Genomic DNA, 10,513 nt, shown 5'->3' with positions numbered 1-10,513 from the left:
AAAAAAAAAAAAAAAAAAAAAAAAGACATATTTGCTGCAGGAAAAAAAGGAAGAGAAACACCCTCGGCTCAACTTCAGCAAGAACGACTTTTAACATTTTTGTGTTTCCTTTCAGCATTTTTCAACACATAGTTTCTAGAATGCTACATATGACCCTGCCTTTTCTTTCTTTCCTTCTTTCTTTCTTTCTTTCTTTCTCTTTCTTTCTTTCTTTCTTTCTTTCTCTCTCTCTCTCTCTCTCTCTCTCTCTCTCTCCCTCTCTTTCTCTTTCTTTGTCTCTCTTTCTTTCCTTTTTTTTTTTTTTTTTTTTGAGATGGAGTCTCTCTCTGTCGCCCGGGCTGGAGTGCAGTGGCCGGATCTCAGCTCACTTCAGCTCACTGCAAGCTCCGCCTCCTGGGTTCACGCCATTCTCCTGCCTCAGCCTCCCGAGTAGCTGGGACTACAGGCGCCCACCACCTCGCCCGGCTAGTTTTTTGTATTTTTTAGTAGAGACGGGGTTTCACCGTGTTAGCCAGGATGGTCTCGATCTCCTGACCTCGTGATCCGCCCGTCTCGGCCTCCCAAAGTGCTGGGATTACAGGCTTGAGCCACCGCGCCCAGCCTCTTTCTTTCTTTTCTTTCTCTTTCTTTCTTTCGCTCACTCGCTCGCTCGCTCACTTGCTTGCTTTCTTTCTTTCCTTCTTTCTTTCTTTCTTCTTTCTTTCTTTCTCTTTATTTCACTCTTGCTCTCTCTTTTCTTTTCGTTGTTGTGTCAGGGTCTTGCTGTTTTCAGCCAGAGTGCAGTGGCACAATCATGGCTCACTGCAGCCTCAACCTCCTAGGTTCAAGTTATCCTCCTACCTCACCCACCCAAGTAACTGGGACTACAGGCATGTGCCACCACACCTGGATAATTTTTGTATATATATATATTTTTTTTTTGTAGAGATAGGGGTTTCGCTATGTTGCTCAGGCTGGTCTCGAACTCCTAGACTCAAGGGATCTGCCCGCCTCGGCCTCCCAAATTGCTAAGATTACACAGTAGCAAGAGCTACTGTGCCCGGAAATTTACTTTCACTTAATAGCATAACAGAAAGTTTCTGTATAATTACAAACGTTGGCAAGCACACTTTTTTTTACATCTGCCCAATATTTCAATTAGGTAAATATACCTTAATCAATTAACCCTATTGGTCAATATTCAGATTACTTTTATGCTTACATTATTTCGAAGAAGAATGCAATAAACACTTTTCTGTAGAATGCATTTTATTTAGGATGCCATCCTTGGGCTAGATTGGCGGAAGTTGGAGGCATCACGCAGCGCCTCCTGCCTGTGAGCCAGGAGATCCGCCAGGTTCTGGGAGGACCTAAGGTCAACAGCCAAGCCTGCTCTCTGGGCTCACAGTCAGCAGCCGCTACCAGGAGAGCAAGCAGGAGCAAGTTCTCAGACAGCCGGAGGCCAGGGCCCGGGAGCGCCCGGAAGGACGGGAGGTCACCCAGTGACAAATAGGGAAGGGCAGCAGGTGCGCCCAGGAACCCAGAGGCTCCCAGAGCAGAAGTGGGATGCAGGGGGTGGGGACAGGTCATGCTGAGGTTCAACAGGGACCTGCTTCAGAGCTGACCAGAGAAAGGGATCTGCTGAGGCTTCTGTTTAACAACCCTGGCCTGGGTGTGGGTGCAAGTGGATTTGCAGGTGCATTGAGGCAGAGGCCGGAGCAGGCTTTTTGTTGCACGAAGATCCGGGAAAGTCAGGGTGGTTTGGTCCAGGCAGAGGAGGGGGAAATGGAGCCAGGGGCAGACGTGAAGGTGCTGGGGTGAGGATAAGGGTGACAGGAGGGAGGAGTCTGGAGTGACCAAGGCCCACAGCTCAGGTGACTGGGAAAAATCATCAAACAGAACATAGATGAATGCAGGGGTGAGGGCGAAGGCTTCTGTGAGTCTGAAGTGACTGTGAGTGGTACCCTCTGGCCAGCCGAAGCGGCCCTCACAGCTCATTCTTCGCAGCACCGGCCCAGTGATCAGCTGAAGAAGTGCCCCTGGAGGTCATCTGGATCTGGCCAGTGGTCGGCACAGGGGGCGGCCGCCAGCGCCCTGAGCACAGGGAAACCCTCGAAACAGTGGGAGGGATAAAGCCAGCGAGGGAGACCCCAAAACCGACCAAGCCCGGGATGGGGCGTGGAGGGTGGCCAAGCTCAAGACTATGAGATTGGAGGAGGAGCTGCAGAGGTGGAAGGCAGACAGGTGAAGGACTCAGGAGCATGTCCAACAACCGTCCTAAGGGCCGGCGGGAGGTAAAGTTTAACCACAAAAGAACTGGAGACACGTTGGGGGGCGGGGCCAGGCCGGGCAGGGGCGGGGCCAGGCCGGGCAGGGGCGGGGCCAGGCCGGGCAGGGGCGGAGACGGGGGCGCCAGAGGGCAGGGCCTGGAGGATTCTCACCGGAGAGGAAGAGCAGAGGGTGCAGGTGGGTGGGTGGCAACAGTTTCCAGGCAGCAGCTACAGGGTACTGAGGGCCACACCCCGAATGCCCTAGCACAGGGGGTACAAGTTTCAAACGTACACACCCAGTGCGGCTATCTGCCTCTTTACAGCTTTAATTAGTAGGAAGGTTTTCTCATAAACGTTCTGCGTTTCTGTCGTGCCACTGGTCTGCGTCCTCCATCTCTCTGGGGCCTCAGGTCTGTGCGCTGCACACGGGCTAAACTTCTGGATCACGATGCACTTCCTAACACTGGGCAGCTATTTCTCTGCTTGCTGGCTCTGTAGACACGTGTTTTTTACAGACAGCACTTTTTAATGTTTATGTAGTAAGTTTGTGTATACTTCCCTTAGCTCACTGAGGAACCTTCGACTGTTCTCTTCCTGGTGTTGCACGAATCCTGTGCTCAGAGGGATCCAGGCCATGCTGACCCCTGCCTGGGAGGTGGGCTCACCCAGGAGGGCCTGGGAGGGAACCTCGCTGGGCATCTACAATCATCTAAGCACATGGTGAAAGTCACCTATTTTCTTCTGGCTTTCTCTGGAGAATTTTTAAAATATCAACTTTAAGATCTAAGTAGATTGTTTTCTTTTCTTTTCTGAGACAGAGTCTCCCTCTGTTGCCCAGGCTGGAGTGCAGTGGTGCGATCTCGGCTCGCTGCAACCTCCGCCTCCCAGGTTCAAGAGATTCTCGTGCCTTAGCCTCCTGAGTAGCTGGGATTACAGGTGTGCACCAGGACGCCTGGCTAATTTTTGTCTTTTTTGTAGAGATGGGGTTTCACCATGTTGGCCAAGCTGGTTTCAAACTCCTGACCTCAGGTGATCCGCCCGCCTCGGCCTCCCAAAATGTTGGGATTACAGGTGTGAGCCACGGCGCCCGGCCAGATTGTTCTTCAAGGAGTTTGTACCCCCACTACACACTGACCTAAGCCGTGCTGGCCCCCAGTCTGTGCACATGGAAAGGACACCCCATTGCACAGCCTCGGCTTCCTCTGTGGCCAGTCAAGTGTATTTGGGGAGAATTCCCAAGGGTGCTTCTAGATACGGCACCTCAGATGAGGCCCCAGAGCAGCACTGCAGGGACCCCCAGCACAATTTTGGAAAGAACTAAAAGGGTGAGATTCCCACGACCCCCCAACACCATGGGCAGCCCCTGGGAGCCTGGCCCATGTCTCGGCACCCCTTAGAAACAGCCAGTGTCACACCAAGCAGAGAGTTTATTGAGGCCTTGGGCAGGGCCCAGGAACACAGCACGGGGCGTGCGTGGGGCAGATGCACGCTGGACTGCAGGGGTGCGCTAGCAGCGGCAAGCGGAGGAGTATTGGGGCCCAGGAGGGGCCCCTCCTCCTAGCAGCGTCTGGGGGCTTCAGGTGAGCATCAAGAACCACTCCTAGCCTCCGCAGGGCTCTTTTGGGAACCCTTCCCTGCTTCCCCCTGAGCTCCATGTGGGGTGGGGCTGGGGCGAGGGGGCCCCTCTTGTCCCTGTGGTCAAGGATGGGATGATCCCTTGAGATTCACTATAAAAATTAAAATTCCCTTATAAATTGCAGGGGAGTGGCAGGAGGGCATCACTTGGAAGCCGGCATTACCCGACCCCAGAGCCGCGCCTCCTCCACACCCCCAAAGTTCTGACCCCAAAGTGAAGACTAGAGGATAAGGTTTGCAGGCACAGAGAGGGGCAGAGACACCAGGAGAGAGAAAAGGGAGGCTGGGGAGGGATGGAGGAGGACAACACAGAGAAAGAACGGATCTGAGGAAAAGCGGGGGCACGGGGGCCCCACTCCCCACAGCCCCACAGCTGTGCCCTGGGGACCGAGGATGAGAGCTCCCAGCCCGCAGACCCCCACAAGCGTAACGTCCCATGTCCCCCCAATCCAGTCCTTGCCAAAGCCATGGTGGCCTCTTGAGACATCCTCAGCCCCAGCTGTGCCTGGAGCAGACGGCCAGAGAGCGGTGGGCGGGCTACTCCAGGTAGATGTCCTCCGTGGGGCAGGCGTACGCCAGGTGCTCCTGGTAGTACTCCAGGAAGGCGCGGCTGGGGGAAGATGGTCCTCCACCAGCCACTCAGGGCCGGTCCTCAACCCCCAAACCGCCTTCCACAGTGCCTCTGAGCTATCCCTCCTTCCTCCCTCTGCAGCCATCTACAACCCCCCACCTAGGCATGGCCACGTAACTCCCAAGTGTGACCCTCAGCTCTCCTGCCCCAGCAATTCTACCCCTGCCAGAGTGCCTGGGCCATGTGTCTGTGCCTGTCCTCACCCCATGCCCAGGACCCCAAATCATCACCCACCGCCACCCTCTCTACACAGCATATCCGGTTCTCCTTCCCCAGACCTCCCCTGCCAGGCTCCTGTCCCCACCTGCTCACCTCCGCACCCGTTCTGTGTCCCCACCCACACCCTGGGGCCTCACTCACCCCACGCTCTGCGCCACCGGCCTCATGGACTCCTGGGAGACAAAGACATGGCAGGCGAAGCGGCTCAGCAGGGGGTGTTTGGTGATGAAGCCAAAATAGCTGTGGGAAAGTCAGTGTGGAGGGCATGTCAGAGCCCCGGCCCAGCCTTAGCCACCCCAAAAATGATGTAGAGAGAAGAGGCAGGAACAAAAGGCTTGGGGAGAGGGTAGGGGACAGGAGGGTGGGGGTCGCACAATTTCAAGATCTGAAGTTGTCTTTTTTTGGTTTTAACCCAAGCACAGGGCTGGGCACCTACCAATAGTTCATGCTCTGAGTTAACTCCGTGGTGACCAGGGGCATCCGGCCCACGCTGAGGACACAGCTCCCTTCTCTGAGCTGGCGCTGCCGCCCTCTGTGGCCCTATTCAGGGCCTGCCCCAGGACCACAGAGCAAGGCCTCTGCCCAGCCGCTGGAGACCACCATGTCTCCTGCCATCTCAGGCCTCCTCCTGTGGGCCTTGCAGACTGACAGCCCCTTGCCCAGCTCCGAGGTGGGGCTGGACGTTACCCCTGGTCTGTAAAACCCTCTTCTGGTCTATCCCTCGCTCCCACTGTAAAGCAGCTCCTTGCAGGGCCTCACTCATGGAGTCACTGCCCAGCTCCTCCATGTGTGCTGTCTTCTCATCCCAGACATTAGCAAAAATCAAAAATCATCGTCCAGAGGGAGAGGCAGTCAGAGTTCTGCAGCAGGACGCTACCCCACCCCCACCCCTGAAACTGGCCGACCCATCCATTCCCCCACGGCTTTGGGGCTTTGTGATTCCACCAGATGGGAAGCGACATGATGGTCTGGTTGCCAGGACAGTGTGTGCATGCTGTCCACAGACAGAGCACAGGGCCGGCCTCAAATGCCACATTCAAGTCATCATGGTAACAAGCACTGACCCGCAGACCTGGCTTCCTGCATTACTCAGGCACCATCCTCAGCCCTTTCAATTAACTCACAGAAGTCTCCTAACAGCCCTCTGAGGTAGGGCCCTGATGGAGAGCTAGGCACAGAGGTTCAGGAGCTTGCCCAGGACACACAGCCAGGCTGGGCAGCCCTGGGAGAAAAGGCTACAGTCTGTGATCCCAACACCAGACATCCTAATGCCTGCCTGATCCCAACACAGCACACCCCACGTACTCCTGACCTACCACCAGCCCCAAGACGAAAGGAGTTCACCGTTCACTTCACAGTTTCCTCCGTGCCTTCTCATGGCGAGGGATCGGGGCCGGGGGTTCTGGGGTGACAAATATTAGGAAGTTTTGGGCCAGGGCAGCAGCTCCTTTGCCTCCTCCCACTTCCACACCACATCTTGACCCCAATCCCCAAACTCGACTGACCAATTTCCCCTCATAGAATTCTAGCTGGAGCCATGTCCAGCCTGAGGCCTGAGCTTCACCCAGTTTCCTTCTGACGAGAAATTTGGGTCATTCTTGCTCTCCTGGCAGTGTCTGCTGTCCTGGTAGCCCCAGAGCTGGCCCCGCTGTCTGGTCTGCGCCCCTGCACGCCATCCCACCTCTCCACCCCAGAGCTGGCCCCGCTGTCTGGTCTGCGCCCCTGCACGCCGTCCCACCTCTCCACCCCAGAGCTGGCCCCACTGTCTGGTCTGCGCCCCTGCACACTGCCACCTCTCCACCCCACTGAGCAGCATCTCTGCGTGGATTCCATCAGACCATTTCTGCACTTGGCGGGAACGACACAAAAGGGCTCCGCATCTTCCAGCAGGCAGCACCCTCACTCTCGACCACAGGGAGAGTCCACAAGGCCACCAAGACACACTGATGTCTGTCCCACACCTCAGTCCTGGCAGCACCGTGCCCTGCTGCGTCCTGCCTGCCTGTAAGCCTGCTTCCTCCAACTCCCCCCAAGTCCTTTCCAGCCTCTGGCTGGCTCTGCCTTTCTGGTTCCTCCCTGATCTCCTTCCTCTAGGGTGCTGGGATACAGAGGGCAGGGGCCTATGCCTGGAGGGAAGCCGGCAGCCCCCCTTGGCCCGCTGCTCCTGTGTCAGCACCCTGCTTGGCCATTCCCCTCTCGTCTCAGTGATCTACCTGCCCTGACCTAGTATCTTCCCTCCAGGTCTCCCTCCTAAGCTCCAGACCCATGGGACCGACGGCCACTTCAGTCTCACTGTGTTTGTGATTCATCCTGTATCCCCTCTTGGTGTGTGGGCTACAGTACAACCATCCCCCAGGATACGTCACCCTGGTCTCTTCCAGGTCAGCCTCTACAGCCGGTCAACCTATACTACCTCTTCAACGCCTCTTGCATCTGCACACTTGGTCTCAGGACACGGCACCTGTATAACCTCAGGCTCCACCAGGTCCCCTACCAGCAGCACCTGTCAATGCAGTCGGCACAGTGGCCAGAGCCAGCATGTCAACCTGAGTGTGTCACATCCTGCCATTAGGAGCCTTCTATGGCCTCATTACCAGCAGGATTAAGTACAGCTCCTTGGCGTAATCAAAAGGGTCCAGGTCTCCACCGACATTTCTAGCTGCTCCCCTTACACGCAGGCCCCAGAGCCCATAGCCCCCGACCAGTGCATCCCACACCCTTGGCTCAGCTGGACCCCACCAGGAAGATTCACTTCCCCACCCCTGTCACCTGCTGTCTTTCCAGGCTAACCATCCTGAGCCCCAGGAGGACTTGCCCACCTCTGGGGGTCTGCTCCCCAGGGCCCACTCGGGCATCCTCCACACCCACACAGGCTTCTTACATCCTTCGCCCGTGTGCCTCTCTCCACCCAGACCAGATGCAAGCCTGTCTGACCTGCGCCTCCTGAGTCCAGCTCAGAGCGGGCGTCACTGCACACTCAGCTCAGAGCCAAGTGGGTGCAGGTGGAGCTCTCAGGGTTGGGCACGAGCGGCCCTCAGGGTCTGTGGGGACTTGGGGGATGGTTAGGCAGCTCTCAGGGTTTGTGGGGACCCCGGGGGTGGTTGGACTCTCAGGGTTTGTGGGGATGGTTGGGGGACTCAGAGAGTTGTGGGTTTGTGGGGACTCGGGGGGCGGTTGGACTCTCAGCGTTTATGGGGTGGTTGGGGGACTCGGGGACGGTTAGGGGACTCGGGGAGTTGCGGGTTTGTGGGGACTCGGGGGGGCGGTTAGGCGACTCGGGGATGGTCGGAATCTTACCAGCTGTTTCGGGGGTGGCAGCCGCAAAAGGAGATGTTCTTCATCTGGAAGAAATGGCTGCAGCGCTGGAACTACAGCAGAGGTGGGCAGGAGCCCCCGTGTTAGAGGAGGCCTGGGGCCACCCCTGCCTCCCGCCTGCCGGACACCCCTGCCAGCCTGGCCCCGTCTGACTCCGAGGCTTAACCCTACCCCCCCGTCCCCTGTCCCCAGTCCCCAAACCCCACCTCGGGCCCTCCTCCGCTCAGACTCAGCTTGACCCCCCGAAGAGAGATTTCGAGGTCACAGGAGGCAGGAGGGCGCAGGTGGACAGTCAGTTTCCGGGCAGTGGCAATCTAAGAAGTTGGGGGAGAAGAGGGTCTTGAGGGGCCCACAAGGGCATCTTTCCTTCCCCTTGGTGGGACTACGTACGCCTCTGCTCCTTTTAGCTTATGTTTGAGTACATGCATGCTGAGGACTCCTGAGATGCAACTCTGGAAGACATAAGGGGAGTGGCCTTGGCCACTCCTCAGGCTCAGGGGAAGCAGTCACCTCTCTGCAGTCGGCTTGCTTCATCTTCCTTCTGCTCCTCCAGGCAGGGTGCTGCTCTTGGCTCAGGAGCCAGGAACACAGACCCCACCCACCCTGGCCTCTTCACTGCCTGGCCCTACAAGCTCGAGGGAGCTCTCAGAGGCAGGGCTGCTCTGCCCTGCTCCCTACTGGCCCCCAGCCTCAGTCTCAGTACTGGTGCATGGGCAGGCGCGCACTAAAGGTCCACTGAGTGAGTGGATGAGTAGACGGCTCCCAGGGAAGGGGCTGTGAGGGCTGGTCTTGATTCCAGACAGGAAGAGGAAGGGCTGATGGCACTCGGGGCCAACTGGAAGGTCTGTGGCCCAGAAACCCAGAAGTGATGAGGGACAGCTGCTGAGCTCTGCCCTACACTCACCTACTCAGGTCTCTGAACCAGGGCCTGGGGTGCCCATACAGAGCTACCCCTGCAGCATCCCCCACACCCTCCCTGGAGGAAATCAGACGCCTTGGAGCCTCAAGGCCCTGTGCCAGCCTGCAGTGCTGGTGGGGCCACCATGCGAACCCTCAGCTTGCACTTGCCCAGCCTCCACACTGACCTTCTGCATGGCAGCACACAGGATGCCATTGCCCTGGTGGCAGGGCACCTCCACAGAGCCCAGGAACTGCACATCAAAGCGCTCCACCCAGCAGGGACTCCGCTTGCTCCCTGGGGAGGGGGGCATAGAGGGCCCAGGTCAGGCAGGGGCCTAGGGGAGGATCGGGGGTGACACGCCACCCCTCGGGGTTGGGACCTCACCTAGCAGGTCCTTGGCAGGGCCGGGAACCGCATGGGCGTAGAAGGCAGGGAACACACCGCGCTCCCCCGTACGCATGTTGAAGCCACGGAACCAGAAGTCATCCTCCTCGGCCTCCACCAACACAGGGTCATCCACGTCCAGCTCCAGTTCGTCTGGATGCCGTGGGATGAACCTGCCGTTGGGGGAGAGGTCACTGGGGAGGGGGGCGGGATTGAGGGTCGTGTCCATTGATGGCATGGACTGAGGCTAGGGCCACCGCCAGCAAGGAGGGAGGCTGTACCTGAACACAGCCCTGTGGGTCTGCTCTCGCTCCTCACCGTTGACCAGGCAGGAGAAAAGGCCAAAAGACTCGGTGCCTGGGAGACCAGACGGGACAGAGGTGGGGAAGACAGGGAGACAGAGAGGCAGAGTAGGGGAAGGAATGTTTAGAGGCCTGGCCTTGGGCAGAGGTCAAGTCCCCTCTGCAGTCCGGTGTGGGTGTCCTGGGAGCAGGAAGGGGCTGAGGCAGAGCAGGCCACCTCATGCCATGACCTGGATGGGAGAGGGCGCCCAGCCCTGACCATGGCCAGACCCTCAGGTGGCCTCGGGCACTGTGGGGGACCCTGGGACTGGGGTCAAGAAGTCCGCATGTTCCTCTGGGCCACCCCCCTTTTCCCTGCCTCTCACTCACTGGAGGACCGAGATGTGCTGTTGACGAAGACATTGAGGAACTTCTTGGAGAAAGTGAGGTCAGGGCTGTCCGGCGAGGTGTCCCCCGGGACCTGACCACCGCCTAGCAGCGCCGCGCCCATCTCCTCCTCGCTGGCCTCCCCGCCGCTGTCCTCTTCGCTGTCGTGGCCCAGCCCGGCGCAGCGCCGCAGGCTCACCAGCTCCAGCTGCGTGTGCTCGTCCACCACCAGCGTGTACTTGACCGCATCATACACCAGCGAGGCGTCCCGCGGCGCTGAGGGGCCCGTGCCCCTGACCCCGGGGGGCCCCGCACTGTCCTCGGCATCCTCCTCTTCCTCGTCGTCCTCTTCGTCCTCCTCCTCAGAGCAGGCGGCGGAGCAGGCTCGGCCCGGGCGGGCAGCGCGGCCGGGCGCGGCCCACAGCGGCGTGATGGTGTCACGCGTGGGGTTGCTGAGGAACAGACAGGGCCCGGGCTGCACGGGGCCGGGTCGAGGCGCGGCGGGCGCGGG

General features: G+C 58.5%; 1 protein-coding gene across 1 annotated transcript in view; it reads right to left on the bottom strand.

Annotated features, from left to right (window-relative positions):
- Nucleotides 1–3,656: 3,656 nt before the first annotated feature.
- The window catches only part of MAPK8IP2 (mitogen-activated protein kinase 8 interacting protein 2), an 8,556-nt gene continuing 1,699 nt past the window's right edge, over nucleotides 3,657–10,513 (bottom strand). Inside the window, 8 exon segments of the mRNA XM_017896430.1 lie at nucleotides 3,657–4,494; nucleotides 4,876–4,974; nucleotides 8,032–8,102; nucleotides 8,256–8,363; nucleotides 9,135–9,244; nucleotides 9,335–9,507; nucleotides 9,616–9,691; nucleotides 10,006–10,513. The exon segment at nucleotides 10,006–10,513 is cut by the window's right edge and continues 7 nt beyond it. Coding sequence (XP_017751919.1) covers nucleotides 4,422–4,494; nucleotides 4,876–4,974; nucleotides 8,032–8,102; nucleotides 8,256–8,363; nucleotides 9,135–9,244; nucleotides 9,335–9,507; nucleotides 9,616–9,691; nucleotides 10,006–10,513 — 1,218 coding nt within the window. The 3' untranslated portion in view covers nucleotides 3,657–4,421.

This window comes from Rhinopithecus bieti, unplaced genomic scaffold, assembly GCF_001698545.2.
Source record: "Rhinopithecus bieti isolate Rb0 unplaced genomic scaffold, ASM169854v2 scaffold_28822, whole genome shotgun sequence".
Classification (NCBI taxonomy): Eukaryota; Metazoa; Chordata; class Mammalia; order Primates; family Cercopithecidae; genus Rhinopithecus; species Rhinopithecus bieti.
Note: the sequence above shows the minus strand (reverse complement) of the source record. Positions and strands in the feature narration are given on the sequence as shown.